The sequence below is a fragment of the Chlamydotis macqueenii genome, chromosome Z, assembly GCF_036417535.1.
Source record: "Chlamydotis macqueenii isolate bChlMac1 chromosome Z, bChlMac1.mat, whole genome shotgun sequence".
Taxonomy (NCBI): Eukaryota; Metazoa; Chordata; class Aves; order Otidiformes; family Otididae; genus Chlamydotis; species Chlamydotis macqueenii.
In genome coordinates, this window is record NC_141593.1 from 58,913,441 (window position 1) to 58,931,963 (window position 18,523).

General features: G+C 36.6%; 1 protein-coding gene across 4 annotated transcripts in view; it reads left to right on the forward strand.

The window, feature by feature from the left end:
• The window catches only part of FER (FER tyrosine kinase), a 180,661-nt gene that overhangs the window by 65,447 nt on the left and 96,691 nt on the right, over positions 1-18,523 (forward strand). For all 4 annotated transcript variants that reach the window (XM_086770908.1, XM_086770909.1, XM_086770911.1 and 1 more), the window contains exon 11: positions 14,651-14,743. In XM_086770908.1, the coding sequence (XP_086627034.1) occupies positions 14,651-14,743 (93 nt within the window). The remainder of the gene's footprint in view (positions 1-14,650; positions 14,744-18,523) is intronic.

The following is an 18,523-nucleotide window of genomic DNA, read 5'->3' on the forward strand; positions in this document are numbered from 1 at the left end:
TTCTCGCAAAAGCCACCCCTGTAGCTGCCCCTCTAACAAAACGTTGCCATGCAAACCTAATACAATGGAACCATATTACTGGGAAAGGCTCCTCTATTTCTTTCTTTGAGATTTGCACTTGAAAATCTCCTTGCGTAGGCAATATCCAGAGATATGGTAAGAAATGAGTCCTAAATAGTTGTTATGGTGCAGCAGGGGCCAACTGCTTGGAGAGGAGGGGTGACCCTCACTGATGGGATGCCATCCCACAGAGTCTGAGCACAATGGCAGAGTGTGACGTTGACAGGGTCCATGGGCAGCTCCAGAAGCAGCAGAGCAATGAATCAGCTTCAGAGTCCAACTAGGAGCCCACTCAGGAGCAAAAGCAGAAGGGGTCAGAGACAGGACTACAATGTGGGTCCAAAGTCTATCCAGGACAGAGGACCAAACACAGGACTGGAGAAAGCCTCAACATACCTATGAAGAATCCATCCAGGAGGCAGGGCCAGAGATAGGTACCTATGATACAGCTCAGGCCAGGACTTGGTGCCTGAGCTGAAATGGGGCTGGTGGGCACATGGGTGGGGCTAGTGTGAATCTCCAGGTGAGACTGGTCAGGGCCACTGAAGCCTGTCGGTGCCCTTAGGATGCTGATATTTACATTCTGATAGACGCTTACTTGCTTGCCTCGTGAAATAACTGCTTTAATTTGTTGCTTTGTAGATTAGTTGAATTAGAGGATGAGAAAATGGATCAAACGTGACAATTTCAAGATGCGTGTGCTGTTTTACAGGTTGTCACTGTTAGTATAATTTCGTGAGAGAGACTGTTTGCATGAGACAGTGGCTTTGCCTTTTTCAACATGTGTTGCCACTGTGATGTGTTGGGTGCTAAATCAAAGCATGAATATTATAATAAAGGAGTATACAGGATACAGGGGCTGTGGCCTCAGAATTCAAAGAATTAGGAGCTATATCTGAAAATGTTCAGTTTTGATGTGCCTCAGAATTACATGTTTTATTTCTAGATCTTGGCTTCTAGTACTAAGATGAAATAAAACCACTCAATGTTTTGGTTTGTATGTAATATAAACTTCTGTCATTCTCCCCTTAAATTAAATTTAGCTAGTTTTGCTAAAACTTTGTGACAACATGGACTTTCACAATGGCTAACATAACTGAATGTGCAGTTATGTGCACAAGCAGTACTTGCTGCTTTTGTGTGGTTTATCTGTTTAGTCTGTGGGATTTATATAAATCATTTGTAAATTAACACTGTTTATATGGATCATTGTATCTACAATTTGATCTTGGCATTGAAGCGTCTAAGGAACAGTGTGGTAATGAAATGTAGCTTTATAATATGTGCTGAAAATTAGTGAGGAAATAAGTATTTTAAACCAAGCTGACTGAAGTCTCTTGCAGGGGGGTTGGACTGGATGACCTTTGAAGGTCTCTTCCAACTCTAACCATTCTATGATTCTATGATTCTAAGTCTCATCTCAGTTACTTTCTACAACATACTTACTAAGAAGTTGACACATTGAGTCATCTATAACTATACCCATGATCTGTAGAAATTATTGATTCTTTTTGGAGGGGAAGAAGTTTCTTCTGTAACAGGATAGACTGGTGTTTGATTTGACAGAGGATGCTTAATAGGTAGTACTGATTAACTTTGAGGGAAGGCCCCTTGGTTGGGCATCCCCTTTTAATGAGTAATGACTGAAACATATGAAAGACTCCTTCTGTTGACCACTGAGAGTAACAACTCAAAGTCTTTTTTGTAATTCTGCAGGAGAAATGCTACCTAACTTATTTTGGCTCATTATGATAGCTACAATTTATGAACTTTGCCTTGGATGGGATTGAAATCTTTTCCTCTCTGGTACCACTACTGAGACTTGCACACTAAGTCGTTCTTCCTTGATGTCTGTATTTTTGGAATAGTCTTGTTTGTGTTTATGATTTATACAGCTGTGATCTGAGATATGATCTGAATTCAGTGGACCAGAGACTTTACTCAGAGTTTGAACACTCTGTATTTGTTGAATTTGCATTTTTCTTTTTCTGTTGTTTAAGTTGGCAGATATTCATGGTGTTGTTTACTTAATGTGTGAAAACATCTAACACTGTTAGTTTGCTGTTTCCCTTATTTGAAAAAGGAGTGGGCATTTGTGTATTATGCGTGTTTGTTCTGATTAAAAACACTAGTGTATTTCCCACAGTTATGCCAGTGGATATTATTTATAGAAATAAAAGCTTAATTTTAAATTTGAACCCTACAAATATTACTCATTAAGCCTATCTCAGATATTCTGCTAAAGTTGTGTTGCAGCTGTCACAAAGTTGCTGTATGATTTTGTCTATTAATACGCAAGCTGATTTTACTAATAAACTGATGCAGGGATCTGTGAAAACCAGAAGCAAACATTTCATTCTGACTATGCTCGCTGTCAAGCAGAAGTTCTTGATCAGATTTTAATCTAGTTGTACTACAAAATCTTTCTGGTTATGAAAGGACCAGTTTTATTCTTTAATACAGCTTTTGTAAGTGTGGATCTGGTTAAGAACCTGTTGTGTCCCATCTGACTGAAGCTTTTCTAGGTTAATGCTGTAAAGCTTTGTTTTACTGTGATGAAACAAATGCATCCTCTCACAGTACGGTTTTCAAAACAAGATACAATCACCAGTCTGCATTTGTAACACTATTTGTTGGGTGAAGAAAAAGTCTTTACTTCTATCAGATCACATAGCATATATAGTGCTATTTCACTTGACATACATTTGCCAGAGTGGCTTTGTTAGAGCCAGTCAATGAGACGTAAGAGGGATCTTCACTAGCAGGTGCCAGTTTTTGGTTGGCAGTGTGGAGAGGGCAAAATCCAACAAATGTTACTTTAAGCTGGTCAGAAAAGTATGGTAATAAAGTTACAGACAATGCACGTCTAGTGAGTTCACATAGCGAGTGGCTGGGGGGACTAGATTCTTCTCAGACCTCTAGGAACTTCCTTTGAGGTTAGGGGAAAACTTGGGGGTGTCCCCCATCCCAATGGAGTCTGTCTTCTGTGAGCTGGCATTGACCTCTGCTGAAGTTGGGTTGCAAATCCCTGTCTGTGGCCTGGGAGTCTGCAGCTATTGAGTATTTAGTTCTTGGTGTCTTGTGAATCCTGGAAGGATTTATGGTTACTTGTGGATTTCAAGGTCATGCAATATAGAGAGGATATTCCTTCCTTGCGTGTCGATTTCTGGCCACTGTTCCCCTAGCAGATTTTGGCACTTCAGAGTATAGCTGCTTCAATAGCTGCCTCTAATCCTTTTCCAGGGACCAGACTTTCTTGGGCTTAAATGCCTTAAATCTGGACTCCACCAATAGACTTGTCAGACACATTTCTTTAGCAAGCTTTACTGTATGTATCTGTGACTAATGAGGAACCACATCCAAACTACAGCTATATGTAATGAGATCTGGAAAGACTATGTACTTCCTTCTGTTCCTGAGTAACGCATTCTAATTAAAGTAATTGACCTGCATGCTAAGTGCAGTCACTAGCAGCATGCTGTATTCCGTTCATGCTATGTTTATAAATACTGTATTTGGATATCTTTTGGGCTGTATAACCCTCAGCTGGCACAGTGCTCTGCATTGTTGGCTGGTGCACAGATTATTTGCTCCCGTAGCTTCAGTGTTCACTTTATGCAGCTAGTACAGCATCCAGTTAGTTGCTCTGGTTGTCTATCGATGTCTTCTCCTTTGGATACAAAATGCTGAACTCTAAACAGGTGCAGTCTTCTGTAGAAAATCTCCTTTGGGAGGGAACTTTTGCTTGAGTTGAGCACAGGTGAAACTTTGTTTTCAGCATCTGTAGGAAGAAACCTTTGAACTATCCTTCTGATTGATCTCTTACCTTTGCTCTGTATTCCCTATATTTTTCTGTAACATGTTTTGACTAGCCTCCATGGCAGCAATAATTCACCTGCTTGTAGCTCATAGCTCCAATTTTTCTCTTTGTTGTCTTCTAATCCCCTCCTGACAAACTGCTGGACAGATTTGCTGTATGAGATCATGTTTTGTCAGAATACTGATGCCATTGTGGAGCTTTGCCTGTGCAGATCAGGAATAAAGAACAGAAAACAGTTAATGCTTTGTGCCTTGGTGAAATGTGACTTCGCTTCCTATCTGGAATTTCGAAGGTTTAAAATAACCAGAACACAGGTTTTTACTCATAGTGAGAAAAGGAGAACGATTTGTGGTACTCAGTCTGCAGTATATGTAAGTATACATAGATTTCTGGCAAGCCTCTTACTGTTATTTTAAGTTTAGGGTTAGTAAAGACAACTTCCGGTTCCAGGTGACATTCTTTGGCATGTGCGCTGCTCTCCAGGGATTCACCAACATAGTTGTGGTAGAGTGGGTGATCTTCATTATTTCCTTGCTTAATCTACTGACTGTTGCTGAAACCATTAGGAATTGAGGTTTTTTTGGACATTTAGTGCAACACTTTTCATATTCAACAGCCCAGGTCTTCACATAAAAATACCTGGAAGTTTTATTTATATCTTCTTAATCTGCTGAATTCATTGTGTGGTGTACTGTACACGTTGTTTGGTCCTTCAGCCACCTGTAAAATTGTTCACGTGTCGTGCAAAATGTAGCCTGGAGGTTCTTCACCTGTGGCTTTGTGTTATCAGCCCATATAGCTGTATTTCACCAAATTGTTCTCCTGTTAAACTTCCCTGTTTTGGTGGCTTTCTTGAACATAGGTTAGCAGGGATGACTCTACCTCTTTTTATTAAGTCAGTGGTTGTAATTAAGTTGTATTCGTCCTTAAGTGATATTTATTAGTTTGAAGAGTTAGATGTTAACATTTTTAAAAGTTAAACTATCTACTGGCTGCCTGAAAATTTATCATTCAGTTGAGGATGTGCTATTATGGAATATTGTCATTTGTTAGCAAGTACCCAAACCACTGTCAGCTTCATTGAATATGTGAAAACTTCAGGACATAGAATTTATTTTCTACACTAATGTTGATCTTCAGTAGAGGAAAACTGATCGGTTGATGTTTTATAACAATTTAGTCAAATAGAGATTAAGTTTACCAAGTACTAGTAATGCAGCGTAATAGACGTGTGTATTTGAAATAAATCGTTTTCTTCCTTTACCTTATCAAGAATTTTCTTTCTAGCTCAAGTTCTGGGTTTTGTTTTTTAACTTGAAAGAATGATGGCAGGATCAATCTCTGTGTGCGTGTGTCTATGCATGTGTATAAGCAGTTTTAAAACATATTTCACATTGAAAACTTTGTTGCTTCAAATGGCAGCTATAGTGTTGATCTTGATTACAACTCTGGAGCAGCAGTTCTAGTGTGTCCTGGTTCTGGCCAGGATAGAGTTAATATTTACCTGAGCTGGGTGGAGAACTGAAGCTGGTAGCCCCTATGGCTGGGATAGTTAACTAATTAGCTAACAGCTGGGGTTAATTTACCCAAATTAGCCAAAGGGCTATTCCATCCCATCTGACATCATGCTCAGTATATAAGTGAGGAGGGTGCTGAAGGGAGGCCCTGCTAGTTAGAAGAGACTGGATGTGGAGATCTGTTGTGAGATATTGTACTGTATTTGTGTTCCATCACTGTCTTGTTTTCTTCTGTCATTACTGTTAAATTTACTTTTTGTTCAATCTCAACCCATGTGTTTGGTTTTTTTCCTGGTTTTCTTTTGTTTGTCAAATCTCCTCCTATTCTCTTGGAGAGTGGTGGGAGTGAGAGAGAGACTGCGTAGTCTGGTCCCCGTTGCGGCTGAACTACGACATAGTGTTACTTGTTTCTGTAGAATTTGAGTCATACATGCCTGAAACTGTTTCAGCTGGATGTATACAGTAATAACGTATCGAATAAAACTAGCCTCTTAGCAGTTCTTAGGAGCATTTTTTTGATGCAAACTTTGAATGATTTGTGCATGCACATGTATTTCTAGCTAATAAGGATGTGCTTTTCATAGCTGTCTGACAAACTATAACGTTTAGATGATGGAAATATAGAATTTCCTCACAGTTGGTTTGCTTTGTTCATTTTATGATCTCTTAACATTTTTCTCTAACATGTTTTGAGCTTTTCATTGTCCTAAAATTTACAGTCTTATTCTTGGAATCTCAGTGTTTCACTGATTGCTTGTTCTGGTGTTGTTGGTATATGTAACTGCCAAACCATAAACCTTGGTTTCTAAGCTAAAAATTATATCTGGCTTAGAAGACGAAAATGTTTGGGAACAGGGCAAGTACTTGAAGAAATGTAATACATTCCCACTCTGTTTGTATACTCTTATCTCACATCCATTCTTGACTGTGATTCAGGTTGTTTTGATCACTTCTTGCCTGGAACAGTGGCAGTAGTTCATTCACTTGGCTTGTTTTGGTTCTTTGTTTTCTGAAGCGGCAGCACAGCCTGAATGTTGAGCAAGATGTCCTGGCAGATGGTCAGATGGTGACTTGGACCAGCAGCTAGACCGGACAAGACCATACTCTTGTTTTTTTGGGTGGCAAGCTGCCAGGGGATGTGAGGAGATGTAGGTTTTCTTGCTTTTGTGAACATTAGGTACTCCAGTACAAATAAGTAGAGTCTGATTTATTTTCTCCTATTGCAACTTAATGAGCTCATGAGTTATATCATGAGAGGCCTTGTGTGTATATTCGAGGATCTCTTACTGTGTCTGGCAATGACAGCCAAGGAGGAGAAGGATCGTATTATGATCAGGTACTTCAGTTTCAGCTATAGCAGATCCTGTACAGACTGAAATTAGATAATTTTTGATTATTTGAAACAAGTAACATGATAGTGTAAGAATTAAAAAAGTATTTGTAGATTCAGTTAATAAAAGCATTATTGATTAATAAAAGTACTCTTGAAATCAGTGAGACAATTCACATCTGTGCTCTTACATACCAGCCTTAGGTTTTGTAGGATGGAAGCCTACATTTTTCCTGTTACATGGACTAGATGACCTTTGAAAGTTCCTTCTAATCCAAACTATTGTATGATTCCATGTTTCCCCGGTTACATAAGATAATGACATTTAAACTTAATTTTTCAAAAATATGTATTAAGTCCAAATTTGACTCTAAGCTTTCAGAAGTCTGAAATAGTTTGTTAAATTGCCTTTATTGAAATAAATTCTGCTTTATTTGGCATCATTATGCTATCAGTGGATGGAGGTATATTAGGATTTAGTGGCATAAAGATACATTCAGTAAGCAAAGCAGGAATTCCTTACTGAATTTCAGGGGCCTCTCTATCTGCCATACAAAAGATTTTGTCTCTCTACGTTTTCCGTCTGCAAAAATATCTATTGGACAGGATCTCAATGCCTCAGCGTACATGTGGAATGTTTAGTCATCTTCTTGTCTAGAGCATAGCTGACATACTTGATGATAATTAGGTAAAATCAAAATCCCATCTTTTTTTAAAAAATAAAAAGTCTGTTTAGTATATAATAATTAAAATGTACCTCATCTCTGGACATCTACGTTATTGCTAGCCCCCACTAAGAGATACTCTGCTTCCTTAAAAACATGTAATACATATTTGTGTGTTTGGAAGATTTATTAATAATTTCAAATATGAAGGTGACATTTCCCTGACATTTCATATTTAGCCTGAGAAATTGATCCTTTGAAACTCTAATTAAAACAGAAAGCATAGTGCAGACAACTTAACTCTACATTCTGTTCTGATAGTCATACAAAAAGAAAGCAAAGGGTCAATCCTAGTATTCATGCTCCTTTTTAAAAAAAATAATTTATTTACACAGTGTTTGCTGAAATCTGAGGCTTTCCTAAGTAAAATCTGCCAAAGGCTTTCAGGTTTTTGTTTCTAAATAGTCTGGAGACAAACTCCTGTTTAATGCTCTTTCTTTTCTCTGTCTCTCTGTTTCCCCTGAACAAAAATAATTGCTTTTGAGCTTCTGTTGCACCTTCCAGATTCTGGTATATAAGTAATCATATCCATATAAGTAGTCAGAAGAGCGGAAAACTGTGTTTGGAAATAAAGCAAATATATTTTGATAATAAGTTGAGTGAATTCCTTGACTTATTCTAAATTATATATATTATTTCTAGCAGTCTTTTTTTTTAATATTAGCATCATATTGTGTAATTACATTCCTGCAGAACAGATTGTAGTAACAGTGCTTGATAGACCAGTAATGAATTCTGAGTTACCACTCAGAATAAGGTCTGAATGTTCCTGAAGATATCGGGTAACTGTTTACTTAGTGAACAAAATAAAAAGATATGCTAGAATTTTTTGGGAAGTGAGCAGAGAATAGAGAAGAAAATATTACAGCACTGTATAAATTAATGTGCACATGCTTTCCAAATACCAGAGAACTGCAGAGTAATTTAAATTGGAAGAGATCTCAAGGAGGCCATCTGATCCTGCTTATTGCTCAGAGCAGGGTCATCTTTGATGTTCTATCAGGCTGCGCAATGCCTTGTTAGAGTTGGGGTTCTAGCAGCTCTAGTGATGGAAGTCTCTCTGGACAACCTGTTTCAGTATTTGATCCCCATCCTCATTATAATTTTTTTTTTTTCATTATCTAACTGGAATTTTTCTCTACGCAAATGGTCTGTTGCTGTTTGTCCATTTGCTGCATACCACCTAGGAAAGCCTGGCTCCCTGTAGCCGCCTTTTTGTTCAGCTTGCTGAATTACAGAATTATAGGAGAATTCAGAAAGGCAAAACAGAGCTCAGATGCATGGAGGAGCTTCTGTAGAATTAGTGAATAAGTAGATTGGGCTTTTCAGACTTGAAAAAGCAGATTGAACAGGAATGTGATAAAGACGTATACAGTGTATTTGGTGTTGGGTCATGTGGAGAAAGTGAATAGAGAAACATAAATTGTTTCTTTAGAAGCGAGAAGTAGGGACCATTAAGTAACCACAGTAAGTGCATGATTCAACGCAAGACAAATATATTCTTTACAAACATGTAATTAAGTTGTGCAACTGGTTGCTACAGCAGTGAGTTTATTAATAGTTTTATATAGATTCAGAAAGCAGATGGAAAAATTCCTTCCATGACTGTTACACGTAGAAACATCACATCTTACCCTACTAAGGCAAATCTTATACCACAGATACTCAGAAGACAAAGATATGCTCTGAAGATTTATCATTCTCCTTTTCTTACAGACCATTAGGTCACTGGCATGGCCTGGGATGTTATCTTTAGTCTGAGAAAATATAGGTGTTCTTAAATTTCACAGCAGTAAGTCTTGTTTTTCAGGCCACCCCCTGCAATTCAGAAGGTGGAACTTAATTTACATCCAGTGCAGTGTTTTACAATGTGTGTACATTAATTATGCATAATTTCTGCTGGTTTGGAAGGTGTTCCTTGTGTTTAAAACACAAATGATTTTTGAATAGCTGTGTTGTTTAATTGGTTTCACTGTGTGCTTGAGATATTTTTAATTAGCTTTGAATGTTTTAATTTTTAATAACTCTTTGTTAGATCTTCATGGCTCTGCACAGTGCTGCTCCCAATTCTAGGTACCTACAGCAGCAAACTAAGAAAATGCATCTTGCAGTTCCTGGGAAGGTGCTCCAAAGACAGGTGATCTGCTCAGCTCAAATAATCAGCTCATATTCAGCCAGCAACTTATCCCCTGAGTGCCATGTTAATATACTGTTTTGTTTGCTGAAGAGAGTGTGATTCTTTATCTGTTTTTCTACATGTGGTCTTTCTGAAATACCTAATTCTGTCATGGCTGAGGAGAAAAAAAAGCCTTGTGAGGTATGAGATTAGTCTTATTTCTGAAATGAAATCATAGACTTCAGGGACATCAGGCATATTCTACTGTATGTTCAGATTTTAGTATGTGTCAGCATTTACATCTCTTCGTTTGTGCTGATACCTGTAAAACAGACGCACAAAGATTTTGTGGTTAGTATATCCACTTATCGACAGGCAAGCCAGAGTTACTGTCATAATCTAAGTTTATTACTGGTTTATGGGGCCCCTCCTCAATTACATCTTCATTGCTTAAGTGACTAATGCAGAGGATCATTTTCAGAAAATTATTTTCTCTAAAGCTTCTTTAAAGAACTCTTGCTTATAAATCACAAAACTCCATTTTCATGCCAGTCATCTGTAGCCTTCTAAGAGCAAAAATCCCCATTATCTAAATTTGAAGCCTCAAGATTAATGTTGTTCTGGCACCTTTTTCATCAGGGAAATTGTATCTTTAAACCAGAAATGAAGCTAGCATTCACTTTACAAAAAGGAGAGCATCTTAATTGCTCTGGCAAATACTATCTGGTATGTCTTTTTTGTCTATAAGTTCATTGAACATATAACTACCAGGAATTCCTCGCTTCTGGTTTTATCTTAGAGCTCTTGTACTGTACTGAAATAGTTGTCATCAAAATCTCTGAGGACCAGTTCCCTAGCCAAATCTCGGGAACAACGTTGTCATGCTCATCCTTTAGATACCACTGATTATGTTCTTGTAATTGAAATGTGTCTTCTGAGAGTGTCTTTTCTTTCAGTTGGAGAGTCCTCCTCATATTTCCTCCTGAGAGTGTCTTCTCTTTCAGTCGGAGAGTCCTCCTCATATTTCCTCGGAAGATTCTCTAATTTCATTTGCAAGCCCACGTTCAAGTTCTGTATCCATGCTGATGTTTCATTCCTGACTCATTAGGCAGTCCTTTGAGTAGAATAATATTAAAGTATTGGGCTATCTATATCAGTAACACGTACATATCCAGCTAGGTTTTATGGCAATATTCAGTTTATGCTGCATTGTCCGTTATCCCTCTTATTGCTAATCTTCCACCTTTTGATCAGTAGAGATAGTGTTACTATTTGCCCGTCCCTCAGAAGCATTAATTCTGCTTTGTCTTGATCTCTCTCCAGCTTCTTATTTCCTTGCCTTTCTAAAAAGAGTATAGATTATTTTTCCTTTTTAATAACATCTAAGGTACAGCCATTTCTCTGGATTTATACAGCTAAAAAGCTCTCTTGGACTTTTAAGTTAGGCAGTTCAATTTAAGCAAAATCTTATGCCCTGTTGCTTTGTCTTGCTTACATTCATTCAAAATACCATTGTGAATATGATTTTTATGGCTTGTCATTTTGATTGTCTGACACTTCTAGATGTATTGTATTATTTTTCTTGCATTCTAAGATCTGCAGTGGTTTTGCCTAGTGACAGAACTATGGAAAGTAATGGAAAGTAAAATTAAGAGTGTTGAAGTGGTTGTCTGATGTGACATCTCTTCAAAAGAGCTGTGGTAATTGTTTCAACTGTTAAGAAGGAAAAAGAAAGCTGGAATGGAAAGTCTGTCTGAGGTGTATACAACTAGGAGCAGGATTTCAGCATTGCTTGTTTTGTGGCAGAGAAATTACAACACTGCTGCAGCCAAAACCGGTTGTTTGTAAGATATGACAGACCACTCTAATCTGATGATTACAAGTTGTTACTGTCAATCACTTTCTCAACAAAAGAGTTATTTGTCTTAGTAAATTATTTCTGTATTATTTGGAAATAAAAGCAGTAGTACTTGGCATTATTTACCCAAGGGGATAATGACAGGAAGTCCCATCCATAAAATAACTGTTTATATTCCATATAGAAGTTCATCAGTATTGCATCATTCCAGGGTGAGTAGTTGGATTTTGAGCAGTTTTGCAAGGTGTACCTGTCCGATGGATAGAAAATTCATGACCTGTTCGAAGTGCCAGTCCCAAGTCTGGTGGAGATTCATTTTAATTTATTCTGGAGAGCAATTAGAAATGGCTAGCCCTCAAAGGGTAATATCAGTCAATGCATTTTTCACAATTCCTTGTATGATACGCTCTTGTGCCACAGGGACTTTTAAACACAGACAAAGAAACAGATTAAAAATGTTCTCTAATGACAGTATATATTTTCATACAAATCTAGCTTCTTAATGGTAAACTGTGATTTATTCTGCAGTAATTCAGTCATTACATAAAATATTATGGCTCACAGATTAGTTTTCTTTTTTATGAAAATTGTGTAGTGTAAAATAAAGGAAGTGACAAATTGTGTTACCATTTTGCTAATATCTCCAAGAGTAGTTTTTTTTAAACTAAAATTGAACTGAATCAGCTAGTGTGTTTTAGTAGCTGCATCATGTGTACTAGCAAGTGTACTACCCCATAATGCTCTCTATAGTATCCCTGATGCAGAACTCCTAATTACTTTACAGTGTCCTTGTCAAGTTTATTAGTCAAATAATAGTGTGTCTTACGAGTTTCGCCGAAGTGTATGTGATGACTACAAAGCCAGCATGGTTGTTCTGGTTGGTCAGATGTCTGATGTTTGTTGGAATGAGTATTGTGTGGTATCATAATGGACTTTTCTTCATGAGGACACACAGAATATCTGCTCTCTGTTGGCCTCCCTCAGAAATTTTAAAGAGCCTAGTATCCTGACATAATCCTTTCATGTACTAAATCGTTTGCTAAATTGTGAGGGCCTTGGCTGAGAGATTCAAAGTGTAATGTGGCTAGGGTAGAGGTCACTGAAAGACAATTTAGATGTGTATTTCCTTTTATTTTGGAGAACAGACCTAAAATAACTCCCTGACTTGACTAACAAGATCACACACACACACGCGCGCATACACACACAGAGGTGCACGCATGTAAGTATAAAGTAGATGGGCTATTCTGGATTGTATTTTTATACTAGTTCAGGGAAAAAAATTATGTCTAATATGCATTAAAATATCTCTTCACACTGGTGAGTATACTATTCTCAGTGAAAACTGGTGTCCTGCAAGATGTAATGGGTCCTTCTAAGGTGGTCTGCAAATGGAGGATTAAAAAAAAGAACCAAAACAAACAACCGAACAATAAAAGACCACTGTGGCTGCTTTTCAGTTTTATTGAAATTGCTCGCAAGATACTTAAATGGAATAAATAAACTCAGTACAGGCTACAGTTGTGTTTGTCATATGTTTGAGAATGCCTGCTGTGCAGACAAGTTATGAGTCTTCATTTCTGTAAGATGCAGAGTAGTTTCAGTATGTCAGAGGAAAAGTGCTATGAAAATACTAAACAGAGTTTATAAATGTATTGCAGTTGGAATGGGGTATGCACTACATTTTGAACAGAACCAAAGTTTGTATCTTAAATCTGCATTTTACTGCTAGTTCTATGTAATGTGACTATTAACCTCTGTATGTCATTCAGTGGTGCTTATCAAAGTCCTCTGATGGGCCCTGATCCATGAGTCCTTCTGGTACTTTGAGTCAAAAAACCCTCTTGTTAAAAACATTTTTTGGTAAGAAAAAGCTGATGAATGTAGAACTTCACTTCTAGTTTGATGTTGTCATTAGAAAATCATACTGTTAGTGTAAAATAGAAGGGAAGCTCCTGAATTTGTTTAGGGGAAGTGTAGTGGAAATCATGCATCTTTTAGTAACTTATTTTTTCTTGTCATCTGAGAAGTAAACATTTAATTGCAGCTAAATCTCATGGCTCACTTCTGAAGAGATGTGTGAAATGAGCGGATTGTTCCACAATGAGTAAGCATGCAAGCAAAACTGGACTCTGTGTCCCCTTATTGTTAATTAGATATATACATTTTTTTTAATGTAGCCAGTTGAATTAATCAATATTATAAAAATCAGGACTCAGCACAGTGTTTTATTATAAGAAAATTATGTGGCATACAATATTACTTGAGTCTGATAAAAAGAAAAAAAATGTTATTGATGGGTAAGTTAATGAGTGTTTCAGTGACTAATAAACTCCCTATTACTATTTTGACTATTTGACTGTTTTTTGTACTCTTTTTTTTTACAGCAAACAAATTAAGACACGTTACAGAATTTTGCTACCAAATAGATAAATTTTACTAAGACAGTGTTTAACCTATATCCTGTAAACTAAATTGCATTTCAGAGTCATTTTCAAGCACTGGTATACTCTATATACAAAATGAATAGATTTTGTTGCTTGTTTGGAAGTCCTCGAATAAACTCGAGCTGCATCTATTACACTGTCAGATTTTCAGTTTCTTTAGTCAAGGATGTACATTCAAAACTTGGAAGCAATTTTTCTTTGTAACACTACAAAATAGTAGTTATGAGCATCTTGGCATTTACACTGACTTATGCTGAACTAGAGAGGCTATTTCAGCGTTCCAGTTAAAGCCCTCTTCTTACAGAATTTAAAATCCAGACTGTGGCTGCTTCTATGCATTTTTGTAGCGCAAGAAAACAAATAGATCCTATAACTTGCAGTGACTGATACTAATATTTACGTGTTGTATATTGTTAGAGAAGAGTATGTTAATTAAAGGGAAAAACCCCTCCATTTATTAAGTAAGGATAATGTACATGTGTATGTATTTTTGAGTTTTACTATGTGGGCTTTTTTTGTTATATAGTTTCAAATCAATGTCATTTTAAAAAAACAAGTATTTCAGGAGAACGGAGAATTATATTCTTTGTTTTTTAGCATACAAAAGAATTTCCCACTGATGTTGACACTTCTAGTTTCGTATCAGTAGGGGCTTAGCCTTTATCTTTTATTTAACTAAAATCCAGTGCTATGAGAGTCTACATTCCATGTTCTCCAGTAATTCAGTTATCATACTGATTTGCTTGTTTTCACTGAAGATACCGCCTTTTCTTGTAGGACAAGAAGGACAAAGTCTCAAGATTTGACACTATACGTCATTCCATAGCTGGAATTATAAGGTCTCCAAAATCCATGCTCGGATCATCATCGGTAAGTAGTATCAATAATTAGAATCGTAGAGTAATTTGGGTTGGAAGGGACCTTTAAAGGTCATCTAATCCAGCCCCTCTGCAAGGAGCAGGGACATGTAGCGTCATACTACGTTCTGTTATTTTTACAGCTTAGGTAGAATTTTTCTTCTGAAGCATTGTGCATTTCCATCTACATAGACAAAAATTACATTAAAATAATGTTGTAAAAGCACTGTTATGATTGATCAGCAGACATAATAATATTGTGGCATAATAGGATGTCAGAAAAACTTGTTGCTCATTAGGAAAAAAAGAGAATTTATATGTTCTTTGCAACTCCCAGACTTGTGCTATACTTTTAAAAGTACGCTTCCCAGTGAGTCTGATTTACTGAAAATGCAGTATATTATGATATTCTGTAGTAACTGAGATGGTCATGCTTGTTTTACCCATTATTGCAATAATTGTAGTCCCCATATTTGTTATAAAGGCACCAGTATAAAACCGTATTACTACTACTACTGCCACCACCACCACCACCTCAATAACTGGTACTATTTAAGTGATTAGGTATTAGATATCTTACTTCCATCTCCACTAAAAACAGTTGTTCAGTGTCTCTTACTTCTAGTTGGCTTTTGTTCAGGTTCCCTAATGGATGAGACACTTTGTTTCTTTTGCTTTTGTATTAACTCTGTTTGTTTTCATGTAGAAACTTGCAAGAACAGTTAGAATACTTGAGTACCTGCTTAGGGGGGTGTCAGATTTTACTGTAAAACCTTCCTCTTGTATTTTCCTGAAATGAATTTCCTGTGTAAACTGATACTTGAGACTTACTGTCCATCAACAAAGTACACAGAGTGATTATTGAAGGTGTATTATAAAATAATAGTAATATACATAGAACAAGTTGCTATTTTTTTAAAAGACCAATACAAAAATGGATCTTAAAGGAGAGTAGGAAAAGGACCGACACAGTTTGTTTTATAGAATATAGTCTGAAAATGTTAACTATTTATTTTCATACTATGTATACATTCCTGTTTTCATACTAAGTATACATACCTATTTTCATACATGTTTTAAGTATATTGAAATATTAAAATTAGGGCCATATCTTGATTTAAATGTAGTGCTATTCTGAAAACACTGTCCCATATTTAAGTGATGGGTTAAGTTGAATTTTGTGTGTAATGAAAGAAAACAATTTTTTGTGCCATCTGAAGAAAGTCATAGAGAAACTCCATACTTGTAAAAGGAGCCAAGAGTTTAACTGTGACTCATGTGTTGGCACTTGATTTACATGTTCTCAGAATGAGACCGTAAGGGGTAATACAGGGAAAAAGTGTAGTTTGAACAGAAAACAGCAAGGTTAGGGATTCAAGTGGCTTCTCTTGGACAAAATGCAAGCTAGTTTTCTATAACAGCAAGAGGCTTAAGTTTAATCAAATGAGGAGAGAAAACGCAAGAAAGGGGATGTGTACCTGTGGTGCAGTGCTGTGAATGAACTGAGTGAAGAGTCTGAATGAATTACATCATGAATGCCAGCTTCTGCCCTTCTGCTTATTTTTTTTTGCCACTGAGGCATTTGAGCTTGGAACAGACATCTATTATTGTTTCTAGAATAACTTTTTAATTGTTTATAGAATAGTTGGTGGAGTTAGTGTTTCATATGGTATATTAGCATGTGGGAGTGAGACAGGTACACTGAGGCTAAAGGCAGGATATTACATAGGGAATTATCTCAAATTATCAACCTAAAGGTACTGCTTTCGTTTCTCAAGTGTGTCTGCGCCCCTCTTTTATATTGGGAGAGAAAAAAATGTATTGACAAAGTATTTTGTTTGCTTAAAGATGGGAAAATAAGGAAGTACACAAAGTTTGAGCTGAGAATACATGAGAAAATACAATACTGACTAAGCTGTTAGTTTAATACAATTCTATTCATGCTATTGTCATTATTATTTTCTTTTAATTAACAGCATAAGTATGGGAAAAACATCTCATTTTTAGAGTTCGAAATGCTACACTGCTGTTTGCTCAGTTTTCCTCTTGAATAAGGACAGCAGCTGGGGTCTGCTTCACTTTGCTGTTGGAGAAAAACTACTATTTCAATGGATTGTTAGATAGGGAGAGAGAAGGGGACACTGAATAAGTAAAGAGGACAATAGTAGGTCCATGAGGAGCATGATGAGGGCATTTTCCTTCTCTAGAAGGAAAAGTGTGAACTAAATATGGCAATAAATGAAAATCTTGAAGGAAAAAGAAAAGGCAAAACAAAAGAGAGGGATGGGAGGGAAGAGTAGGAATTTGACAATGAGTTCCTTTCCTTCTGCATGAATTTGTTAAATGTCTATTTTTAGCTTCCAGTCAAATTAACAACAAAAATCTTAGAAAAATATTTCTTCATTTAAGCTGTTGAATCACTAAGTGATTCTGTAAGCGTATACCTACAAATAAGCAAGAGGTCTCTTCTCTCAAGTGAAACTGTAAAACATCAAGGTCTAGAATGCAAACTTATTCTTTCAGGTATCTAATTAGTCATATTAAGTTGCTGACTGATTTTAAACTCAGTAGAATTTAAAGACAAGAGCTGGGAATTTAATTTTGTGGGGATAGGTTTTTTCCTCTATCTTCCTTGTATTTAAATAATTTAATTCTAATTGAAATGCAGTAGAAACTTTAGCACTGAGTTGAAAACACTATTAAAGTTATTACATTTCTTACATTTGTACTGTTCTTTCTGTTCTTTCAACTGTATTTTTTTTCATAGCTAGTCAGGGTGAATATTATATCATACAGAAGATATGTTGGGGATCGGAAGACCTATTCATAAAAATAATGTGATTTCAATAACATTCAAAACATGAATAATTACCACTTGTTTCATCAGAGAAACCACTTTGATTATGATTGCCCCATGGTATATGACAAAATGTAAGGTAGGAGACAATCAGCAGAGGATATGTTGTGGAATTTTCATTATTTCTTTCTGAAGTAATAAATATTAGTTTAACCAAACTTAAAAGAATGGGGAAGATTGACATTACTGGAATAAACAATACTATAGTTAGCAATGTCTAAAATGCTCTTTTGGTCTTCCATAAGATTTTTCTCTGTCATAAAGGCTTTTCAGATGTTTTAGTCTGGGATGTGATTTTGATTTTCTGAACAGTGACTCATACTTGACCCAGTTCGAGCATAAGCAGGTGTTATTATTTGTTGGCTTCCTCTTTAGTAAGTTATAGAATGAGTTGCATGTCAGATTTTTCTTTTTCAAGCCTTCCTTTTGGAGACCATGAACTAGTTTGTTGACCCTGAACTGTCCTTTTATCCTTAGAAACATTTCCTCTCCAGTAGAAATGTGTTTCTATGTCAAAGGCTTTGCTACTCTGAATCCATTAACATTTCTTGATAGCGTAGAACAGGTCTAGGTTTTCTGACAAGTCGAACTCAGCGTATTTGAACAATAAATGTTCAAGTAAATAACATTCTGTAAAATTTTCAACCATCTTTCTCAACCATTTTCTAACACTTCAGCCACACCGATATCTGTTGGAAGGACAAAACAGCAGGGCTGAAGCAATACAGGAAATTCCTGGAATGTGTGGATGATAACTTCCTCTTGCAACTGATAGAGAAGCCAATGAGGAGAGGTGCTATGCTTGAACTTGTTCTCAGCAGTAAGGAGGGGCTGGTGGGAAATATAGAGCTCAAGAGCAGCCTTGGCTGCAGAGCCCTGGAGGGAAGAGGGGCCCAGGAAAATTGGTTGATATTCAAGGAGCACCTCCTCCAAGTT